The following is a 25,964-nucleotide window of genomic DNA, read 5'->3' on the forward strand; positions in this document are numbered from 1 at the left end:
TGGCTGTTTAACTTCATATTATAATGCTTTGCTGGCTCATATTGCTGGGAACTTCGTCTATTGAAAGCTTCACTCTGATCCTTGGTTGGCTTCCTATAAGAGTAGTAACTTTCCCTCCAGGCCAGACTAGGATTTTGGGTGAACTATGTTGGAGACTTATGAAGTGTTCTTTGTTTGTTTGTTTGTTTGTTTTCTGGTCCTAATTTTACAATAATTAAGATCTATTTTTACTTTCATCTGTTCGTTTAACTTTTTCTTGCAATTGACTTTGATGTACAATTGTCCCCAGACACACATTTTTGACCTTTTCTGTAACAGCAGGGAAGCATTTCTTTTTGGGTCCAGTAAACACCAAAGGACCAGAGCAAGGTTACTTCACATCTCTGCATAAACCTTAATGTGATGATCATCTCCTATGCAAGCATAGGAGTTTGAGTAGGGGTGGCACAAGTGACTTCCCAACACAGGAGTTCAAATGGGGGTGGAGCAACTGATGTTTCTTAAAGAAGAGAAAAATTACCCCCAAGGTAGATTCTGAGAAAGGATGATACATCATAGAGGGCAAAAGAAGTTCCAGAGAGATGTTGAATGTACTACAGTAGGAAAGAAACAAAAAACTTATTAAATGACTTATTTGGGATGAAAAAAGTTGTTAAAGTCCTTAGAAAGTCAAATATCCCAAATTAAAATAATCAGGATGAAACAGAGATAAACACTTAGTAAAATAAATTGTTATAAAGAAATTTCTTAGGGAAACGTGGCCATTAAGGTTAGAATAGAATAATCTTTTTTGCTCATTATATGACTTAAATGTATTAGCCTTCTCTTTAAGTAAGCTTCATGTCTAAAGATTTGGCTCACTTGGTTTAATGATTATGTATGTCCCTTTCCTTACCTATTTGTTGGAAATTTTCTATGCACACTGGTACAACCAAATTCTGTGTAGCTATTGCAATCTAAATGCATTGTGGAAGAAAGTACTAAAAACTGCTACACATACTTTGCAACAAATGTCTATGAATGACATAGTAAAAGTTTAATACTTAAATACTAAAAATGTAAATTATATTGTATACCATTTCATGGTTTCATTTAAATGCATACCAACCACTTGTAAGATTAAAAACTAGAGATCTAGAAGAATTAAATTGCAGGTAGATAATTTAAATTGCTCACTTTTAGCAAATACCCAATCAACTGAAAACATGCATTAGGCAGATACAGGATATCTATGCAATAGCACTCCATCCATAATTCTACCCAACAAAGCTTAAGTGCTAATTTGTGAAGTTTCATGGTACTTCTTTTTAAAAAGTATGACTTTTTCTCTAAATTCTGACGAAGAATCCACTGCATCAAGTAGGGTAGAAAGATCGAGAAAAGCTCTGAAAAAGAAGTAAAGTTTATGCTATTTCAGAAGTTGGAAAAAAAAATGAAATTCAGAGAAGTTTTGAACTGAAAGAGACTTTGGAGATTATCCAGTCCAACTCAGAGATTAACAGGCAAGGAAACTGAAGCACAGAGAAATCAATACCTATGCCAATGTATATGGATAGTTAGCAGAACAGCAGTACTTTCCAACTGCTTCCCTAATAAGTTATAAATGAATCACAGAAACACGTTTAGGTAAAATTCCATGACTTTATACTTACATGGAAGAACCTAGCTCACAAAGCTGGTGAATATACCTGAACAATAACATATTTCCTACAAAAAAATACTTGATTGTCATACTATCAACTGCCAATCCAGAAGACGTTACATTCATATGAATCAGAAACAAGAGAGAAAAGCATAATGAGTACCATTTTTAGGAATAGTAATAACTGGTTTTTAACGATAGCTTGTAAGCTTCAGAATAGCTTTCTTGACACCCATTCACTTCCAGGCTTTTTTACCCCATACAGCTGATGTTGTTCCAGGATAGGTATAGTCATTTGAATTATCAGTCTAGCTCAGAATAGTGACTCACACTATGTTCCATAATCATTCAGGTTTTGAAAAATCAACAAAGGCTCTAAAGCTTCATATAAAAGAGAGAGAGAGAGAAAGAAATGGTAATAACTTCAGAAAAATATAGAGGAAAAATATTAGAATTAAACCTGTACAAGTTCATAATTAATTCAAGCCAAAATATCTGACAGGAAAAGAAAAGGAAAAAAAAAATCACACTAAAGATGGGAGACAAAGTTTGTTATTAGTAGAAAACTAAAGTCTAAGAGAAGTTATTTCTGTACTTGGCCAGAGAAAATAAAAATTGAGATGTAAAGCAGATGAGAGTAAAACTCTAAGATGGAGATGAATAGCAAAGAAAAAGCCAGTATTTGATGACGAAATTTAGAATTAGATTCTAAAATTTTTACTTCAGGGAAAAAAGTGATATTTGTTTTAATTCAATTGGTCAATATTTAAAATATACAAGTTTCTCTCTTAGATGTGTAAAGAAACTTGATTTAAACAAATTTTACATAGTGCAAAATGGTAAGAGCTACCGTAAAAGTTTAGGGTGTAAGTTGTTTTTTCTGTCTCGAAATAAAACAAAACTAGCAGGTAATATAGCTTTCAGTATTAGTTCTAAGAAACTTTCATTTTAGAAAATTCAAACTTTGTTTTTCTTAAGACAGAGTCTCACTTTGTTACCCTCGGTAGAGTGTCATAGCATCTGAGCTCACAGCAACCTCAGACTCTTGGGCTCAGGCAATCCTCCTGCCTCAGCCCCCCAAGCAGCTGGGACTATAGATGCCTGCCACAATGCCTAGGGTTCTTTTTTGAGGTGGGGTCTTGCTCTTGCGCAGGCTGGTTTCTAACTCCTGAGCTCAAGCTATCCACCCACCTTGGCCTCCCAGAGTTCTAGGATTATAGACGTGAGCCACCGTGCTCGGCCTCGAAAATTCAAACATTTATAAAAAAGAAACAATAGTAGACTGAACCCACATCCATCCATCACCTATTAAGTGCCAATACTGCATTACTCTGAGACCAATCCCAGATATCACTCTCATCTATAAATACTGCAATATATATCCCTTAATGATAAGCAGTCTTTTAAAACTATACCATTATATGACTACTAGTAATAAAAAAATAATCCATTAAATAAACATTGAATGTTCAAATTTCTGAGATTCAAAAAATTTTTACACTTTGTTCAAGATCCAGGAAATCTGTCTATACATTGTAATCTGTTATGTCTCTTAACATTCTTTTATTCTATAGATTTGTCCATTCTCTATTTTATTTTTTCTTGCATTGTATTTTTGAAAGAAATCAGATTCTTTTTCCTGCAGAAACTTCCTACATTCTGAATTTTACTTATTGAATCTGAAATGTGGTATTGAACATGTTCCTCTTCCCCGTTTCTCCTATAAAATGATAGTTAGATATTTAGAAATTTTATCACATTCAGGTTCAACTTTTCAACAAGATTCTTCATTTTGTTGTTATGATGGCTTGAGAACATGATTGCAATTCTTTGACATTTCTCCTATAAAAAAGGTGAAGGAGTCAATGTCTTTAAATATGTGCTGGTCCTCATTGACCAGCTCCTCACAAACTAAATGCATCAAAAGTAAATGCTGTGACACTTCTACTATTTGGCACACTTTCAGAATACATGCTCAGAACCAAGTCATCATGGCGTGAGGACAATAGCTATCTGAAAAGGCTATATGGAGGTGTTTCAGCCATGGCTCCAAAGAAAGTCAGCTAGCTTCAACAACCAGACAGGTTGAGTATGCCTTCAAATGATTCCAGCCCCTGATCTTTAAGCTTCAGCACCCTGTAGAACAGAGATGAGTCATCATGATGAGCCTTGCTCAAGTTGTAGATTCATCAACAAAATAAATTATGTTGTCTTAAGCTTTCGATGCATTGCAATGCACAACAGATAACCAGAGTTAGTGTTATGCACTTCGATCAGGAAGCAGATAACATAAATTTATCACTTTTTCTGTGATGCCAGTAAATATTGATGGTCATTTTCTAAACCTAATAATTTATCAAAGGTCATAAAATGGCAAAATTATAATTCTGTTTCTTCTATTATTATCTAAAAATACTTCTACAGGGTGACCATAAAATCCATGTGTAATTTTACATTGCACGCTATTTTAAACTGCACATGAATTTTATGGCTACCCAGTATAATGAAAAATTATCCTTAATCGACTTTAATTATACTCAAGTATTCACCATAATTTTTAAAAATCTTGATTTTTATTGCATTTGTTTCATGGATACTTCTCATGGACATCTGATTACACTAAGAACTATTAATGATAAAATGGCCACTAATTCTGTCACAAAAGCCGTTATGACAACTAATCTATTTGCTTTTTGAATATCATCTCATGTACCTACAGTGTGTGAGAAAGAGTCACAAGAGAGGGCACCTAAATACAAACTTTGGAGCCCCAACACCCAGGTGCCTGATAAGAGTTATTTGGAAAGACATTCAACAGGACGATGGTCTGTCATAACACAGACAATCTAAGCAAGTATCTAGGCTATGTGTAATGAAGAGTTTCTCAGATTAACAAAGAGAAAAAGAATATTTCCTAAGCAAGAAAAGGGTTAAGAAAAGAGTGAAATGATAAAGAGCTTTGTCACTGCATTATAGTACATAATTAGGTAATTAGAAGTATTAAAATAGACAAAGCACTGGGCCCAGATGAAATACTAAAGATGCAAGTATTCAATCAGATGCCCCAGGGGAAAAAAATGAAGCCCTTGGTAAGGGTTTATAGTCATGCAGTAGGACAAAGACGCACAGAAGGACTTGAAGGAACAATAACTGATGTTATGTCCATATTTCAAAAACAGAAAGTCGAAACAAGCACTCATCCAAAATTTTTAAATGAGCTGATGAAAACTCCCTAGAATACGATTAAATACCAAATAACTATAATAACCTACTGTGGCTTATTGTTTTATTAAAGGAAAACTGAAAAATCAAGCCAAGACACCAAAGAGAATAATGGGATATAGAATAAAAGACACAGTTCTTCTTCTTCCTGTCTTCCCTGTTTTGGTTGATGATTTCACTGTTCTTCGTATTTAAACAAACCTGTTTTCTCTTTTTTTCCAGGCATAAAGCTAGATTTCCCAGCTTTCTCTTCAGTTAACTGTGCCCATGTGACTCAGTGCTAGCTGACAGAGAGAGAGAGAGCGCGGAAGTTATGTGTGACTACAAAATACATGCCCCTTCTCCCCCACTAGCAGGCCCTGGTACACATTTCCCTTTCCAATTGGAAAGAATAGAAAAGATCACAGGGGACCTAGGATGTACATGTGAATTCTATTTGTTTTAAAATACACTTGCAGATTTTTTAATTCTCCCAACTCCCTTCCAAGATTATGGCATAAAAAGCATAGCTTCTACCTGGCTCCCTTTCTTTCTTAGATCACTTTTATCTGGAAAAGGTATCTGCTATTAAAAATCTCCTAAAACACACGGTAGAAGTATCTGTGGGACTCCATGGAAGTCTGAAGGACCTTCTTAGGAACATCAGTGAAAAACTGAAGGATGTGAAAAAAGCTGAAAACAGTTTACGAGGAGGCTGCCAGTGCAAGCTTAAATAAAAGTGAGGAAAATGTTAAAGAAAAAAAAAAAAACGGAGGGAAAAGATTCCTCATTATGCAATAGCAGGAAGTCTGACAACATGGTAGTCTCTGATTATACAGAAAACAGAAAGTGTACCTAATAAACTGAGTGATCTAGCAAAAGAGATATCTAGGCAGTCTGTGGAAGGTACTATTTTATTCATATTACTTACAGGAGAATGAAGGAAGAGAAAAAGTAAAAGGAAGAAGTAGAAAAGATAAAAGTACTAGAATTTGCTGGGTTTGAGAATAAAACCTTTTCTCATTCCAAACCTCACCAGTCAGTAAATGATGCTAACACTAACACTCTTCTATTGGGCAAAGATCAAATCTAGGACACAGAAAAATGAGATCTAAAGATGAAACCAAAGGTGTGACTGTAAAATCCTTTGTTAAGATCTCAGAAATCTCTCAGATGATGTCTTCAGTCAGACAAAAGGGCCCTAGAAAGATCTAAAAAGTACGCCTCACGGAGCCTCTAGCAGGGAGAAATGCTGCTAAACATCCTACACCGTGCACAACAGCCTTGCAAAACAAAGAATCGGTCCAAAACATCAACAGTCCCATGGTTGAAAAATAGTGCATTGGGATATATGAACCCAGAGAGCAGAAAAAATATCTACTTAAGTTAGTCTCTGTCACTTTTTAAATAAGATGTGATATACTGATTCATTTATGCTTCTGTCTCCTGTTTGCTTCACAGAGGGCTCTGTACACTGAAGGTACTTAATAAATGTTTCTTAAATGGAAGAAGTGTTAAATCTAGGCAAACAAGATTGACATAAGTAATAGAGCAGTGGACTGACATCCCAGGTCCCATTTCCACTTTAGACATTAACAAGTTATATTTGCATATGCAAGGTATATAATCTTTCTGAGCTTCAACTTTTCACCTTCACAAAACAAAGGAATTTAACCAGATGGCTACTAATGACAAAAATGCTATTATGATGCCAGGTACTGAGGAATATAAAGATTCAAAGCATAAGAACGTAGAACACAAGAAAACCTAGGATAAGCCCTGACTCCACTAGTACATAATGAAAGACATCTGTATCTCCTAATTCTATTAGGGCAGAAAAGAGTAAATTGTACTAAAATATTAAGGACAATTAAAATTAAAAAACCTGGCAGAGAAAATACACATTTTACAGAGAAAGTTAAAGGAAAACAATTACAATAAAGAGGCATCTTTTCTTTACTAGAATCCTCTACCTCTAGAGCAATAGCTGTCACATAGTAATTTCTCAAGTAGTATTTGTTGAATGAACAAATACACCTGCAAACAACCAAACCAATGAAAAAGGAAAATTAAGTCTATGGAGTCAGGTATTGCAGGTACAAAGACAAAGCAGAAGAACAGAATTTTGCTGTGTTTAATTTGGTTTTGCAATTAGTAAAGAAAAGAATGATAGATAGCTTTCACAGTCCATAAATAAAAGGTAAATACTGATTTTTAAAAGCCAAAGAAAAATACTAATCTGTTGTGATGACAATGGTTAGTATTCAGCCCAAGAAGACAGCAGAAAAATCTCCCAGAGTCTAACAAGGAAGGTGGAAGTTTAAAATCACCATACAGTTGGGAAGACCAAGCAGAATGGTTGTGATGACAGGAAACATGGTTGACAGAGGGCAGGTGGTGCTTCAGTTCAGGAGGCAGAAATCTGCCACCATCGCCTAAGTAGAGATTTTTATCTAAGGTTCTTTCTGGTTCTACAATGCCTGAGTATATAATCGGCCTTTTCCTCACTGCCTCCCATCTTCCAAAAAAATAAACAAACAAAAAACAAAAAAACAAAAACAAAAAAACCCAAAGCCCCCAAACAAACAAAAAACCCCTTTCTACTCCTATCTTAATGGTGAAAAATACCTAAGTAGGTAGATATACTATACAGAAACTTTCAAATGTAAGATTGTATCCCAAATGAACATAAATTTTCTTTTGCACTTTTTCAACAACAAAGAAAAAAAGTTAAAGGAATTCAAAGCACTACCTATCAAGTGCCAACATTACTTCAATTCTAAATCTGCTTGAATGTTCTAAAAAGACTGTGTTACACTACCAAACAGGCTATGCTTACTGGGACTATTTCAGAAGGGGGTAACACTATACCACCCACCAGACTTTACTTTTTAACCTTCTCTTAATCATATAAAACCACAACTATAAATGGTCCTAAAAACCTGGATTATTCAAAACAAAGAAAATCTCAGCAAAAATTTGAATGGTCAGCAGCTTAGGGTAACATACCTGTGATGTCCTTGGCATACTACTGCTTCCAAATCCCAAAGATCAGGAACATCAGGATGCTAATCAAAGCATTACAACTGTATGTTTTATGGGCTTATAGGTTTATTGTTTTATAGCAAATAAACCTGTATTTGCATTCAAATATTGAAAAAAATTTTCTTAAGTTTTAAAAATCTCATAAATTAGAATAAATGTATGCTACAAATTTGCAAGCTTAAATGAAATAGAATTGGGAAAAATATACTTTAAAACAGGAGCACGATAAGAAAATACATATTTCTAAATATATATATGCAATATTAATTATTTTGTTTCTACCTGAAGTGTGAAACGAGGAAAGACTATAGGCCATTTAACAGAAGAATTATTTCTCATATTCCTGCAAATCTGTTTTCCCCTCTTTAATATTTAAGAAACACACACACAGGTTGCCGACAACTCTTAGAGAGCGGCTTGTGTTGTAGTTTTCACTTTCTCGGCTGTGAATAAGTGCATATGTGAGGGCTGGTCGTGCATGCACAAGCATGTACTTTGCCTGCATTAAATAAAATCACAACACAACACCCAGTATACCCACTCACTTGTGTGTGCCTGCAGTCCACCTCGAGGAGGCTGAAAATATAAATACAAGCTGCTATTTTGGTGTGATCACAAGAAGATGGCAGCTTGTATTTTTTTTTCTCTTTAACATTTTAACACTGGGCAGATTGTCGGCATTAACACACACCAAAATCAATTCTGCTCTGAAATTGCTTGTAAAATCTTCCTTCCCTGAGGAATTTGTTTTTTATTTAAATATAAATGGGCTTGGAAGAAACCGTGTAAAAGATACCAACATTTAGAGCATTTTAACTTTATAAAGTGTGACAATCAATGGACCAAAGTATTAGGAGTATTTCTTCCAAAATGGGAACTAAGGAAGATGGTCTATAAATTAAAACAAAACAGCTCGATAAATTAACTCTATAAAATCATTTTTGTATATTGTTAATATAGAAAAAATTTCAAAAATAATCTACTTTCCATCAGCATAAAACAATGTAACATGATAACTGCATTTGACCAAAAACTCCAGTTAAGACTTATACATCACAAAAATTCAAGTAGTTTTCTTAAGGGGAGAGAAAAAAAATAAAAGTAAATATTTAGCACAGAATGTATCTAAACATACAAAATGAATAAAAGATAAAATGCAGACATTCATATTATATACTATACAAACATATAACAACAATGTATTACATATACAGTGCTGTCCAATAGAATCTTCCATAATAACAAAAGTATCGTGGAGTTGTGCTGTCTTAAGTCAGCAGCCACTAGCAGCTGAATGTGGCTATTGTGAAAGAAAACTACATTTTTTATTTATCTCAATTTAAATTTAAATAGCCACTAGTGCCTCATGTCTACAGCATGTATCCATATAGCACTGTATCTCTAAAAAAATATATAGCATGTATCTGTAACTTTAAAAAGAAAATTTTAGCAGTTATTAATGAATCCACAATATATGAAATAAGATTAAAAAAAACTGAGTAGACAGGCTGCTGAAATAGATTGTTTGAAGTTTGCCTCACAAATGAAATAAAAACAAAAGGAAGCATTAAAATGAGAAAGTTTCAAATTTAAGAATCTAACCATATTGTGTAGATTCAAGTAGAAAACAGAGTAATTAAATGATGAATGAGCTACCTAAAATGCTAATTATAACTACCAGAAACACAAAAGACCAAAAATTAAAGGTAATGATTAGCATACCCAATAGGTAATCAGATAAACTTTTAAAATATGGTCAAGTTAAAATGATTAAGTTAAGGAAGTTTAATCATTTAATTCAAGAGAGAGAGAGAACACATTTGAAGAAAAGATGAGACTATTTGGCAATAGCTTACAAATATGTTAATCTGCAAATGATGTTATAGATGCTATATATATATTTTTAGAATAGACCTTGATAGACCAAATAACATACTTCTTTGGCATCTAATATAGAAATGATATTTTATCCTGAACTCATTATTTCCCATCATTTTAAATAATACTGAATTTCATTTAATGTTAGAGCTTCTGAAACATGGCAAAATTTGTTCAGAACAGACAATTGAAGTTCTAAATTAGAAATGCTATAAATTGGAAGTTCCTTGATTTACTTTTTGATTATTAGTTTTTTCAGTAATAAAAATGGGAATAGTAACAACCTCATTAGGTTGAGCTAAGGAACAATTAATTGAAATGAATGCAAAACCCTTTGAGGCAAAAAAGGTTAGTGGCATAAAAGAATATTAAAATTAGTTGAAGGAGGAGATAATATTTAATACAGTGGCATGCAGATCAAATAATTTAATAGTGATGTAAAAGACACAGCTCATAAAATCAAATTGTCTTGTTTAAACTCAGAGTAGAAGGTTGATAAAACAGTATTCCTTTAAAGTGTGGTTATGTCTCTGAAGACTTAAAAGATGTTAGAGATTATTCCTAAAATTGAACAACACTGATTATCAGTAATAAGATTCATAATTAATAACTTATTAAGCATCAACTTGGCAATGGGTAGTAAAACATACAAAAGACAAGATTCATGCCCTTGAGGACTTTACCATGAGGTGTGAAAGATGATGACTGGGCTAACACCACAGCTTTTGTGCACATTGCTTCTATTATGGCACCAGCTATCCTGTATGGTAATTTTTTTATTTTCTGCTTTCTCTCTGAGACTTTGAGCTTCTTAAGGATCCATGTCATATTTACCTTGGCATCTCTAGTGCCTGGTACACCAAAGAGTTTAATGTAAATGTACTGAATATATTGACAAATGGACCTAAATAAATGTAAGACCAAACAAAATTAAATAATATCATAAAAAGGTTATTACAAAAGTTCTATATAACATAGGACAGGCACAAATTATTTCCAGTTGTAAAGACTGGAAAATGCTTCATGAACTCAGGCTGAGAAGGATGAGTTGTCAGACATCGACAACTAGAAGCAGTGGAAGGAAATAGCATTCCAGTGGAGGAGAACATGGAAAATTCCAAAGCATAGAAAATGGAAAGTATAAAACCTGTTCATGGAATAATGCCAGAAGTATTAACAGAGAACTGAGTCTGTATTGGGAAGAAGGGTAAATCCATTCTTCTGCAGGCCAACAAGGAGTCATAAAAGGGTTTGAATTAGGCAAACAGCATGATTACAAATGTGCTTTGAGAAGAGGGGGCTGTAACACAAGGAATGGACTAGAAGTGAAAATATACTAGATCCAAAGAGAATAATTAAACAAGCAAGGGACTGTAGGTAGGAGGTAAAAAGGACCTGGAATAGAAGTGCTGGATGCGAGAAAACTACATATGATGACCCTTTAAATTGTATTTAAGAATTCCAAGTCACTTTTCCAGTTTCCATTCTTACATCCACCTTTATTAGACTACATAGCAGCCGGTGTTATCTTTTAGATATCATACCCTTGCTCAGTATATTCCAATAACTTCCCATTGCATTTGGAATAAAATCTGGACTTCTTACTATGATCTACAAAACTATTTGGCCTTTGCCTCTTCTCAAATTTCCCCTTCCTTAAATCACTTGGTTCTAGCCCTACCTGTGTATTTTGTTCCTCTAAATACTGAGCTCATTTTCTTGAGGGCCTTTTCACTAACTATTTCTGAGGCTTGGGATGTTCTTCCCCTATACTCTCACATGGCTGGCTTTTGTACTGTTTTCACATCTTCGCTCAAATGTCATCTTCTCAAAGATGTCCCCTCTAGGCTTGGTGCCCGTAGCTCAGTGGTTAGGGCGCCAGCCACATACACCAGAGATGGCAAGTTTGAACCTGGCCCAGGCCTGCTAAACAACAATGACAACTGCAACAACAACAAAAAATAGCCAGGCATTGTGGCGGGCACTTGTAGTTCCAGCTACTTACAAGGCTGAGGCAAGAGAATTGCTTAAGCCCAGGAGTTAGAAGTTGCTGTGAGCTGTGACACCACAGCACTCTACCAAGGGTAACATAAGCAGATTCTGTCTCAAAAAAAAAAAAAAAAAAATGTCTCCATAGATCAATATTCCTACAGCAGCCTCCACTGGCTATTCTCCTTCTTGCTATCATATTACCCCTACCTTGTATAATTATCCTCTTTATATATACATGCTGTTATTTTACTCCCCGCTGCACCACAATAAAGGACCACATCTGTGTTATTCACCGCTCTGTTCTCCCCAATGCAAGGGGAAAACCTGAAATACAGTAGAAATTCAATAAATACACATTTTGTAAAAACAAAATTTTTATCACAGTGTATAACCTTCTTTGAGATATACTTCTTTCTTCTCCTATTGTATTATGAATTGCCTTATATACTGGATTGAAAAATATGGATTTTAGATCATGTAGTGCCTTACAAAGATGCAAAGTAGTAAGATTATACAAGCTATTCAGCTTTTGTGATTAAATGATTTGGTGGCCTTAAAATAAAACTGACCATCTTACCTTACAAGTTCCTTGCCACAGAATTTACAGAGAGATAGCAAAGAGACTTACACTCAATGTGGACAGAGAGGGAGAGCCTTCCACAAAAGAAGATAGAGAAACTTCCTAGCCAATGCTATGAACTAAGCTAACCAAAATAATCCCATATCTTCTGCCCTTCTCCCCACTATCACTGGCAGTCATCTATGGTTTTATTGTCTCTGAACCCATGATTCCTCTGAATTATTTTCATTTTAAAATAGAAGATTTCTTTCATTAAATATATAATGTAACTTAATAGCAGCACATGTCAACTGATTATTCAGGGTTTGGGACATAGACTCAGCTAAGTATCAGAGAGCCAGAGGCCTTGACATTGAATTAGAAGTAAAGCTCACAGACAAAGCTGCAAAGGACTTGGAGGAAGATGCTTGAAATACCCAGAACTCTGGAACTACCTGGCTAATTCCAAATTCAATGATTAAATTAAATTTACCAACAATTATGTGATGGTTTAGTTTAAAGTATACCCATCTAACTTACTACTATTTGCATCAATCTACAAACATCATGTGAAGTGCTTACTATTATTTCTATTTTAGAAGATGTTGAAAGTAATTTCCCCACAATTATAGCATATGTTAGGTAGGCCTCCCCCTAGGATCTTCTGACACAAATTCCATGTACTTTCCTATGTGACTCAGAAAGACAAGGTCCTACACAAGAAAGTTACGGACATTAACTATATACTAAACAAGAAACTATTCTTCCCATGGTAAATACTAAGTAGGTTGAGAGACATAATTGTTTGCGAATTTGAGTAGCTTCAAAAGGAAGACAAATAAGGAGTATAAGAACAATGGTTGTTATTATTATTATTATTATTTGCAGTTTTTGTCTGGGGCCGGGTTTGAACCCACCACCTCCAGTGTATGGGGCTGGTGCCCTACTCCTTTGAGCCACAGGCGCCGCCCCAATGGTTGTTATTTTAAAAGCAATTTGGTTAGAAGGAGATTCGAATGCATACAGAAAGAGGTAAATTTTTCTAACAATATCAATATGATGACTATACAATATAACCTTAATCACATGCATAAAACTTCAAATAGTTGTTGGAAATTGATAAAACTAATTAAATATTATTTGAAGATACTCAGTATTATAACTATAATTTACTTTCCAAAGGGGAAAATAGAAATCTGTATTGTAAGAACAGAAAATAATCCTTGTTATCATAATTTGGTTAAAAAGTTTGTTATTGACACAAGTTGAATATTGTATTCAGTTCAGCTCTTCTATGGAATTTGTTGTTTGCTAAAATTATATAGTGGTAACAACAATTTAAATTACTGAAAGGAAGATGTAAATAATTCTACATACGTTCTTTTAACATCTTGTTCAATCATTGATCGAAGTTCTTTATCTTGGAAGAATTTATTCCAAAGACTCTGAAATAAGGAAAACAACCAATTTAAATGAATCTCACATCTTTGCTTGACTTTTATAATTTCAATTTAATAATTTAAATGATTAAATTTATCCTTCCCTGAGTTATTTTTTAGTGCAGACAGAAAACCTGATTGGGATAATTTTCATTGAAATCTAGCTTAATCTCTCAAAGACATCCTTACTCTAACATCAGTTTTTCCAGTTTGATATTATTGAATATAATCAGTACTCCTTATCTGTGAATTCTGAATTTAAGGATTCAACCAACTATACATCAAAAATTATTAGGAACAAATAAAAAAATAATGATAAACAATAAAAAACAATATGAACTTTAAAAATATAGTATGACAACTTTACACAGTATTTACATTTTATTAGGCATATAGATTATACAGAACTAATACACTGCTTTACACAAGGGACATAAATACCTACAAATTTTGGTATCCACAGAAGTCCTGGAAAAAATCCCCCATATACTGAGAAAGGATTGTGTATTTTTAGAACTTCTATTATATAAAGTGAAGGATAATCTTCACAGCTATCTACTACTATTACTGTATAACAATACCAAGTGCTTGGATTAGAGCAGGACACATTGGTCAAGTGGCTCCAGCTTGAACCTGACTTAAATTCCCAGTGCACTGAAGATACATGATGTTTTCTACAACACTTGGTTTGATAATCCAATACGTTTTAGCATATATTTTAAAATGTAAATTTAGGAAAAGTTTTAAAAATTACTTAATATTTTATACTCCTATACCAAAGACTACATGATACTTATTACATTAAGAAAAAGAAATGCTAATATTATAATGAAATAGAAAAAAGACCTATTCTCAGGTAAGCAGACAAAGATTAGAGAACAACAACTAAAGTTATATATTATCTTTAAAGTAGTAATTATTCCTAGTCTTCACTGGAATATGAGTAGAAGTAGGCCTAATCTTTTTCCTGATCTTTTTTTAAACTTCTTCACAGACTCATTCACTACAAATAGTTACTTCTCTCTTCCTGGAAGTTAGTCTTGCCAAGTGAACCCTTCTCTACTTTACCATGAGGCTTTCCTGAGCCACCTCATTCCACATTGCAAACTTGATGACACAGTTCTATTCTCATCTTTACGCTCTTCTATTTCACTCTTAGATGCTACAGACCCCTGATAATGCTATTTCCACAGAAATAGATAATTTCCCACAGTATACTATGCATGTAACATAAAACAGTTTCCATCAGGTTTTAGGTAATAGCATATATGTAATAAAGAAAATAGTTGGCATGAGATATTGTTTTCACAGTGATTGATAACTAAGCACGTAAGTATATTCTTACAGGAAAAAGAGGTTGAAATATGAATAAAGAGGAACTTTACCCCTTCATCCTGTGAAAGGGGATTATTGATCATCAAATCTTGCTGGCCAACAACCTTCCTTGGATTTGTAATATGCTGGTAAAGAAAGAGAAAATACATACACACAAGAATTAGAGGCTGCTGAATTTTAAGTATGCATAAGAAAACAATCACATCAACTAAATTTATTATTTACTTACTATTTCTTTAATGTTGCAATACCATGCTCTTAACTCTTTAATTCTACTTATCCATTGACTTTTATCTTGAGGAATAACACAAAGAAATAGCTGTGAAGAAACAAAGAGGAAACTTTCTAACAATCAAAAGATATAAAATGCAAAACTATGCCAGACAGAATTATTTGAAAATTTAAAGAGATCATATTCAAGATATTTCATATTTATACAATCATTCTATTTCAATTTCTAATAACTTATGAGTTGGAGATATTTAAAAGATATACAATTAGAAAATTTAAAAAGTGAACAATCAGAAAACCAAAAAACAAGGACATAAAAGCTGTAGCACAAATGGAATCACGCTCCCCACAAGATTTACACTAGAAAGGAAGAAGAATGCATTGAGGTCCAAGTATAACTCACCTTTTACATTCTAATCTTAATGAAGTGATAGAGGATTATTAAGAAGCACAAGATCTAGTTAGAAACTAAGTTTAAGGTTTTATCTTAAAATAAGTAAGTAAATTATAGCAAAAGGCAGTTAAGGACTGAGGACACAGCCTGAAACACAAAGGAATTTCTTTCACAGAGCAAAATGTAATTTACAATTGGCAATCAGCTTATAAAAGTAACAAGCAGTCTTAAAAAGACAAATTTGATTTAGTCAATTTAATACAACATTAAAGTAAAACTGGATTTAGGTTTATTTTTAGAAAAAGAAATACTAAAAGTTAAACAACAGTGAATAGGGGTGGGGCACATATATTTTTCTATATAAATACTCTAGTTACAGGTCTCCTGCCTTTAATGCCTACATCTAAAAAAAGAAAAATATATTGTAAGTATTAAATCTAAATTATCACATCTAAAAATGTCTAATGCATCATTTGTTCTTTACTATCTTTACTTTTCACAAACTCAGTACACTCAATTTATGTACACAGATAACAAAAAAGCTTTCAGTAGAAGTCAGTATAGAAATGAGTCTAAACATAAACTAATTCATTTTTGGAGAACAAAAAGAAACAATATTTAAAGCAACTGAAGAGATAACTACAGATTATTATTACTGGTTTTGGTAACCAATGGCCCTTTCCATCTGATGGAGAATAACCCAATTTCCTTCTACTTCTTGCTACTCTTCAATTTGTGTTTTTAGCAAAAGAAATGTGAAAAAAATCTTTTACATTTGCTAGTTATGAAGAAAAAAGGGAAGAGGACTAAATGATGGAACTTGATGTAACAGGAACTTGAAAGCCTCCCCCATCCCCTTCTCTTGCCCAGCTTCAAAAATTCTGCAAAAGCCTCTGGGCAACGTTAAAGTGTTGTTCTGAGTACTATACCAACAAAACGGATGAAAAGAGACAGTTATCTCACAGGATTCCTTTACCATCACCAGTTATTCAGGACTTATTAGTAAATGTCCTATGAAAGATAAACAAATATGGGCAAAATAATGGGAGTGAAGTCTTTTGGAAAATGCAGTGATCCCCTGCATGGGTAATCTTCCAGGGCATCAGGTAATGTGTTGATATATTGCAACCACAAACTGTAAATAAATATTTTCTTCTTACCTTCCAGCAAATGCTGCGGAACCTGCTGCTTCTCAGCTGCCCATTAATCCCCTTCTGCCTTATTGTTGCCAAGTAATTGTTGTTTACAAATAGTTCTTCCCATTCTTTCCTACATGAAAGAAACCAAAGTATGGGAATCCTTTTGTTAAAATTCATCTGCTTGGAGAGGAATGCTACAGGAAAGTAATTTTAAATAAGTCTAAGAAATACAACTTTTAAAACATATATATTTAGTTGTGTACTGTTTCTAAACGCACGGCTGTCTTTTTGGATACAGTTCTTCTGTAGATTTAATGAATATGTAGATAGCTATAATTATGCCAGCTATTGAAATTCATTTCTATGAAGGCTATTACATTTCCTTTAAGATGCTGATAGTGCAGTTCAGTGTATAAACAACAACAAAAAAGAATATTAATATAAATAAATGACTGTTTTTAACTGTGACAAAATATACATACACACTTCAAAAATGTACAACAAAAAGGTGTAATGTTGATTATATTGGCTTCTCAACAGATATAGTGAAATATCTGTTTAAATGAACCTGTTTTTCTTTAATGCCAAGCTGGGGAGTTAAGTATTAGAGAAGACTACTTTTTTTAACCGTTAATGCTACTTAATATTGAAACCTCTGCAAATTCTTCCTACACGATCAGTTTTAAAATTTTAACAGGTGTAGGAAAATTTGAAAAAACATCAAAAAATTAAAAGGCCTCACTGTAAAATTGTTAAAGGCAAGCTTGAGTACCTTGCAGTACCTATGGCTGAGTAGATAAACAACCGAAATATGCCTCCCAGGCATGCAGACACCAGGGGCCTAACACCTGTGCCTCATTAATATACAAGTAAATCTGCTCTGCTGGGAAACAATCGGAAATTAATTGTCCCAAACCATTTACTGAGTTTGAATAAAGGAATTAGACCTATATTCCCTGCATCTTGCACCAAACTAAACATTAAGAATCATTTGAGTTGTAGCTACTGAGATCAGCTCATGAAACTTCTCTCAAATTCCATCATGCCACAATAAAATAAACTCATATTTGAACATTTATTATCAAAGCCGAAACCCTAGAGATTTCCTATATAAAAAGCCACTAAAATTCTCAATAATCTTTGTTTATATCATGCAGCTGCCACTAGCAAGACCCCACTCATTTTGAGAAAGGACAGCCTTGCTTAGAAAGATGACCATAAGGAAGTGCACACCTAAAGTTCAAAATACTGACCATGGGGCACGATGCACCCTCACCACGCAGTTCCTGAAGAGTGACCAAAGGTAATGTAAGATTCCCTACTGCCACTAGCAGAACTTCCAGCTTTAATCTGATGTTTCATTTCCCCAATCATACCAAGCTTTCTGCAAAGAAGGGCTTCTAAGTAACTTTGCCAAACAGGGCAAACATTCCAACCCCATGCTAGAAATTTCCATCACCACTCCACAAAAATTTCTTACTCTCATTACTCTTTTAGTAAAATGAAATAAAATTTAAAAATTGTTTTTAGGTCATTTGATTTCTTCTTTTTCAAAACTTCCCTTCTTGTTCTTTGCCCATTTTAAGCAGTACAAGATAGAGGTTAAAAGCATGGACATCAAAATCACACTCCTGGTATGAAAAGGACAACCATGCAGTCAGGAAAAACACAGCTTACTCGCTATTTACTAGACATGCAAGCATGAACAAGTTTCCTAGTCTCTCTATGCCTTAGTTTCCTCATGTGTAAAATGGAATAATAAGAGCATCTACCTCAAGTAATTAATTATGAGAATTTAAAGAATATACAAAAAGCTCTCAGAAGGATAATCAGCATATGCCCTACTATTGATCCAAGAGAGATGTTTTTCAAACATTAAAGACATCCTATCTTTGTCAGCCAATTCTTTTAACCCAATTATCTTGACTGTCAACAAATTGAAGCTTTTTGTCTATAATTAAGATCTAACATTATTTTCTCTTCTTGTTCTGTCCATTATTTTCCATTATGTACGTAATTCTTAGCCACTCCAAGATGAAAGAAATATTCACTGAAATCTTGCGACTTTTTAAAATCACTTTAATCCATTTGCATTATTTACAATATTCTAAATATTTTCTTCTTCCAATTGCACATATATATCCATACCTCAAATGGTTCAAGTTTTGTTTTTATATAGTTTCAGCATTATTCAAAGATGAGATCAACAATGAATACATAAGTACATTGGAAGAGCACAGGAACACCTCATTTTATGTCATTTCATTTTATTACATTTTACAGATATTGCATTTTTTACAAATTCAAAGTCTGTGGTAACCTGTGTTAGGCAAGTCTATCAGCCTGTGCTCATTCAGTATCTCTGTCACATTTGGTAAGTCCCTCAATATTTCAAGATTTTCATTGTATCTGTTATGGTAATCTGTGATCTTTGATGTTATTATTATAATTGTTTTAGGGTGTCACAAACTACACCCATAAGAAAGCAAAGTTAATCAATAATTGTTGATTGTTGACTGTTCCACAGACCCAGTATTCCTTATCTTCCTCTTCTTGGGTATCCCTATTCCCTGACACAAAGCAATATTGAATTTAGGCTAACTAACAACCTTATAATGACCTCTAAGTGTTCAAGTGAAAGGAAGAGAGTCTTATGTCTCTCAATTTAAATCAAAAGCTAGAAATTATTAAGTTTAGTAAGGAAGATATATTGAAAACAAAGGTAGGAAAAAGCTGGGTCTACTGTTATCAAGTAGCAATTGGTGAATGCAAAGAAAAAAAAGGAAGAAGAAAAAAAAAGATCTTAAAGCACACCAAAACTGCTACTCCAGTAAACAGTGATAAGAAAGCCTTCTTGCTGATGGGAAGAAATTTTGAATGGTCTTTATAGAATATCAAACCAGTCACAACATTCCCTCAAGCCAAAGCCTAATCCAACAGCAAGGTCCTTACTCTCTTGAATTTTGTGAAGATTAAGGAAGATGATGTAAAAGAAAAGTTTGTGTCTAGCAGAGGTTTTATTCATGAGATTCAAGAAAAGAAGCTTTCTCCAGAACATCAAAGTGCAAGGTGAAGCAGCAAGTGCTGATGGAGAAGCTGCAGTAAGCTATCCAGATTATCTAGGTAACATCATGGATGAAGGTGGCTACACTAAACAGATTTTCCATATAGACAAAAGAGTCTTCTACTGGAAGATGCCAGCTAAGGCATTCAAAGCAAGAGAAGAGAATTCAATGTCTAGCTTCAAAGCTTCAAAAGAAAGCCTGACTCTCTTGGTAGAGGCTAATGCCAAAGATGACTTTAAGTTGAAGCCAATGCTCATTTCCCATTCTGAAAATCTAGGATCCTATAGAATTATTTTAAATCTACTCTGCCTTTATAAATGGACCAAAAAGCCAGATGACAGTATATTTGTTTACAGCATAGTTTACTGCATATTTTAAACCCACTATGGAGACCTACTGACCAGAAAAGAAGATTCTTTTCAAAATATTATTGCTCACTGACAATGTAATTTTTTACCCAAAAGGTCTGATAAATGACAATGCTGTTTTCATGCCTGCTGATACATCATTCTGTAGCCCATGGATCAAGGAGTAAAATTAAATTTTGTTATTGTTCTTGAAGAAATACATTTTGTAAGGCTATCACTGGCATAGATAATGATTTCTTTGATGTATCTGGGCAAAGTAAATTGAAAACCTTCTAAAAAATTTATTATACTGGATGTCATTAAAAACATTTGTGACTTTATGGGGGCAAGACATGATTGCAAGAGGGACTTTACCTAACAATTGCAATCAGTGTAACCTGGCTTATTGTACCCTCAATGAATCCCCAACAACAACAAAAAAAAAACTTGTAAAAAAAAAATAAAAAAAAAACATTTGTGATTCATAGGAGGAAGTCAGATTATCTACATGAACAAGAGTCTGAAAGAAGTTGATTCCAATCCTCATGAATGACTTTGAGGAGTTCAAGACTTTAGTAGAGGAAGTAACTGCAGATGGGGTGGAAATAACAAGACAACTACAATTAGGAGTGAAACCTGAAGATGTGACTGAATAGCTGCAATCTCATGATGAAACTATGATGGATGAGAAGTTGCTTTCATTGGATGAACAAACAAAATGGTTTCCTGAGATAAAATCTACTCCAAGTGAAGATGCTGTGAACATTGTTAAAATGACAAGGATTTAGAATATCAAATAAACTTAGTTAGTAAAGCAGTGGAAGGTCTTAGAGGAATGACTCCAATTTTGAGAGAAGTTCTACTACATGTAAAATGCTACCAAACAGCATATCATGTGTGACAGAGAAAGGAATAGTCCATCAATATGGCACACTTCACTGCTATCTTATTTTCAGAAAGTGCCACAACAACCCCAACTTTCAGCAGCCACAATGCTGATGAGCCAGGAGCCATCAAGGTAAGATTCTTCACCAGCAAAAAGGCTGCAATTTCACTGAAGGCTTGGATGATCAATAGAATTTTTTAGCAATTAAGTATTTAAATTTAAATTAAGCTCTATACTTTTTTTAGATACTATTGCACACTTTATACACTACAGAATAGTGTAAACACAATCTTTACATGCACTAGGAAACAAAAAAATCATATTACTCGCTTTCTTGAAGGGGTTTGTGGGTTCGTAATAACTCTAGGGTATGCCTATACATCTCAGAAACCCTAAGTATGTTTAAATGGCTTGTGATTTGTGAACAAAAAGCACAGATTTCAAATGTACAGTACTTTGAAACCAAAAGGAATCATAATTTGTGAGATACCATGCCATTCCATGGCCCGAAAACGAAAATAATTCCAGATTAGATAGGGAAGTATGAAGCAATGACTTCTAAAGTTTTTTCCAAAATCAGCTCCTATTCACAAGTACCAAGAAATTGGCAAATACAGGCACAGCTGGTGGCTAGATTCATTGCTATCTTGTCAAGTTAAGCAGGCTTTTAAGGTCAAGTTACATACTACTTATGTAATGAAGGATAATTATTTGTTAGCTTAAATAAGACCCTGTACCTTGATTACAGTGTTGGTACCGAGAAAAGGAGACTGAGGCATGTGAATTGTGAAACATTATCTCTGAAATTTACAATCATTTAAATTTATTCATAGGTACTTACAGTTCTAATTAAGGCATAACATCTCAAACTGATGAACAGCTCTAACAACAGAGGAGCATAAAGGCCACAAGATAATATATTAATTGCCTTTCTCTTCTATGGAATAGTGTTTCTTCAATAAACTGTGACATAGAGTAAATACAATCAACAGTTATTATGTGCCTACTATGTGATTAACACCCTTACTTCTTAAAATGTATGAAGTTAAGAAATGGACAGATGGATATTCAAATCAACAATAAAATGATTAATGCAAAACACTGGTAGTACAGAGGAAGGAGAAATGGTTTTATATTAATACTTAAATATTGAAATTCAGGATATAAAATAATAGTAGCACCACAGGTACTAAAATACTACCTCCAGGAATTGAGCTATCAAAGGTTACACAGACCCCAAAGGACAAAATGTTGAAATGTTTGGCCGTTTTAGGGGAGCTGGACAAAAATGAAAGTGTTTTGCAATCACAAATATGAATGGTGGACCTGCTCCTGAACTTGAAGGAAGACATGAGAAAATAATAAAAAATATTGGTCAATAGAATTCTTCAGTAACTAATTAACAAAAATATAGGAAAGGTTATGGCTAAACTTTGTCCGACACACACAAAAATAGCATGTGCCTGAATAACAAAGACCTGAAAATGATTTCATTAAATTGCTAAAAAATCCATTTATGACATAATGTGTAAATCACTTCTAAACTCTACAGGAGTACTCTGACGGTGTGTATCTTTAAACTCTCTTTATGAATGAGGAAATTAAGCTTCAACAAAATCAAATAACTTGTCAACAGAAAAAAATTAGAATTAGGAAATTATCTTTCTGGAATAATATAGAAGATGAGAAACACTAACAGGGAACATGATACTCCAGGCATCAAAGGCAAAAATGACCTTTGGCAACAAAGCAGGAGAAAGAGGTGCCTATGCTTTTTTCTTCAGATTTTAGTTTGTGAATATCAAGTCCAAGGACATACAGATAAGTTTTCCCCAGTTCCATTGAGAAGATAAATTAAAGACAGCAGCTACAGATAGCTAAGAACAAGCAGGGCACTTAGGCGTCTAAAAACATTAAATGGAATAGATGAGAAAGACCTGGGCCTTAACATGCCCTTAACAAAGCATTAGTGCCATCTAGTGGCAACTACTCTACTTTGCAGATACTGTGTCCCTGAAAACAATCAGCATGGAAGCAGGGAAAAGGCAGGGATGGGTAGATTTCATTCTCCTGCTAACGTTAATAGACTAATAGTGACTACCCCAGAAGCACTGTGTTGAGAACTCTGAACCTACACTAGCATTTCTCTGAAAAGAACACTGTGACTGATTAAATAGGTTGGCCATGAGTGTGGCAATTACTTCTCAAAGAATGAAATCAACTTTTGCAGCAGCAATTGATGTCTTCTAAGAACACCCATTTTCGTAGTTAAGCCTCCTGCAGTGGCTTTTTGACATGGAAACTAATTAGAATATACAGTGAATAAATATGGCTGGTGATTATTCTATTTCTAATTACACATTTTAATGTAGTATCTTCCCAAGATATACACATAAACACGGTATGAAACTAGTTAGTTCCTTCTAAATTGCCTAAATACTTTTTAAACTAAATGATTCATAAATGACTAAATTATGTCCTAACTTAGGACAAGAAAATTTCTGAATCAATGTCCCAAATGGTGATGCACTACAGAAAACATTAATTTTATACTGTATATTTTTTATGATGGCTTCTCCATTTTCAGGCATCAGTTGTACAGGAAACAATGTCCCTATGGGGCTAACTTAAAAAAGCCAAACAACTACAACCACGGCAAAGTGTTCAGGGGCTACATAGAAGCTAGTAGCAAAGATCTCTAATACTTGGTTAAGAATAGTTACTTAGGCTTCCACTGATAATAAAATTGCTAAGTGGAAAAGAAAAGGGATTGTCACCCTAGGGAACCCCAAAAGGTCAAAGACAGCAGTAGAAGACAGAAAGAAACAGAACATGCTTTGGGCTGCCTGAGAACCGTGGATATAGAGAGTCTGGTAGTGATGGTGGTGATAGTGAAGGGAACTTTCAGATATGACCATGTAGTTTTCCAGGTCAGCCAACCAACCATGATCATCTTATTGAGATATTACTAGAGAGATAATGAACCCAAAGTCCAGGGCTGGATGAAGGATGATCTAATCCTACACAGGATTACATCAGAGTTACATGGGTAGAATATTTGAAGCTGAGGAAGTACAAATAAGTAAGCTGAACCTAATACAAAAAGTTTTATACAATTTTATAATCTTAAAGTGTATGCCAATACTTAAAAATTGCCATATTAATTATGGTTACATTCATTTTATCAAACACAATGGACAAGAAGGACAATAAAATTTTAAATGTTTCTAATATGTATCAAAATATATAAATGAAAGATTTCTATCAATGAAAGGACTACATCATAATCCCAACATTATATTTAGAAGAGCACATACTTTTCATTTTAAAAGTATGATTTTGAAAATACTATTCAAATAGAACAAGGAACATCTAACTTAAAATCAATGGAAATATGAGAAGTGTAAATTAGGTATGTCAGCATCAGACCGTAAAGTGTGGCACCAGATATGGGTAAGCTACAACATTAGGATTGCAGGTGCCAAGATCAACCAGATAAACACTGATGTTATCTATAATTACCTCATTTTTAGCTTAAATCACAGGTAATGAGGGAACTCAGAGTCTCTAAAAGGCAATTAGAAACTGTACTGGTTTTTTTGCTTCCTGTATCAGGAATTTTTTAAAACTTACTTTTATTTAAAGCTTTTTTTCCCCCCTTCCTTAAATGAAACAGCAGGACATTATCAGACACACACACACACACACACAGAATTCACAATTACCCACAAGCTTAAAATGGAGTTTTTCATATGTCTATGGGAAATGTGTTATCATATGATGAGGCTCCACTGAGACAAAGGCAAAGAATAGTTCAAATACCAGAGGTTTGTTAAATTCATTTGAGATGTTTTGCTTCCAGTTGAAATTGAGCTCTGAATTGAGAAATCTTGAGCCTTTACACCAATATCCACAAGAACACAAAGAACTGAGTTAAAACAGTTATGGACTGTGATACATAACACTTAGTGTCTCACTGTGTTGCCCAAGCTAGAGGGCAATGGTGCAATCACAGTTCACTGCAGCCTCGAACTTCTGGGCTTAAGTGATCCTCCTGCCTCAGCTCCGGATTACCAGAGACTACTATAGGTATGCGCTACCACACCCAAATAATTTCTTCTATATTTTGTGGAGATGAGGTCTCACTATGTTGCCCAGGCTTATTCCAAACTCCTGGCCTCAAGTGGATCCTCTTGCCCTGAACTCCCAAAGTACTGAGATTATAGGCATGAGCCACTGAGCTTGGGCAATATTCTCCTTTTTACTTTTATTTGTATTTTTTTTTTTTTGCAGTTTTTGGCCGGGGCTGGGTTTGAACCTGCCACCTCCAACATATGGGGCTGGTGCCCTACTCCTTTGAGACACAGGCACTGCTCCTATTCTCCTTTTTAATGTATCATTTTCCTCAAAATATGTTTAAAGCCTCTAAATTCAGTGTCATATAAAGTAGATAAATTCAACAATCATACTTTCAAAAAAAGAATCAAGAAAAGCTGTATAACAAGCTTTTTAATTTTATAAAAAGCTTTTTATTTTTAAATTTTATAGAAATTTAGACACATGATAAAGGTAATTATATTACTAATCAAAGAATCAGCATTTAGAAATGAGAGAAAAGGATCTCATATCACATAAACTCTGTGAAGTTGTCTAGAGTGAATATATTTTCTACTCCATGGTTTACTAATGTTCCCTGTACATAGTAAGTAAAGAGTAATTAGTAAGTAAAGAAAAATCCTCTTCTGAGACATCTCTCTGCAAACTTCCTCACCTTCTTTCCACACCCACTCCCACTGCACTTCATTTACCTT

The 25,964-nt window shown here is 34.0% G+C and overlaps 1 protein-coding gene across 24 annotated transcripts in view; it reads right to left on the reverse strand.

Annotated features, from left to right (window-relative positions):
• Window positions 1–25,964, reverse strand: part of TBC1D5 (TBC1 domain family member 5) — a 584,642-nt gene that overhangs the window by 229,680 nt on the left and 328,998 nt on the right. For all 24 annotated transcript variants that reach the window (XM_053598465.1, XM_053598460.1, XM_053598463.1 and 21 more), the window contains 4 exons: window positions 16,877–16,985; window positions 15,321–15,410; window positions 15,142–15,216; window positions 13,695–13,762 (listed from right to left, as the gene is read on the reverse strand). In XM_053598465.1, coding sequence (XP_053454440.1) covers window positions 13,695–13,762; window positions 15,142–15,174 — 101 coding nt within the window. In that variant the 5' untranslated portion in view covers window positions 15,175–15,216; window positions 15,321–15,410; window positions 16,877–16,985. The remainder of the gene's footprint in view (window positions 1–13,694; window positions 13,763–15,141; window positions 15,217–15,320; window positions 15,411–16,876; window positions 16,986–25,964) is intronic.

Source organism: Nycticebus coucang, chromosome 8 (genome assembly GCF_027406575.1).
Source record: "Nycticebus coucang isolate mNycCou1 chromosome 8, mNycCou1.pri, whole genome shotgun sequence".
Classification (NCBI taxonomy): Eukaryota; Metazoa; Chordata; class Mammalia; order Primates; family Lorisidae; genus Nycticebus; species Nycticebus coucang.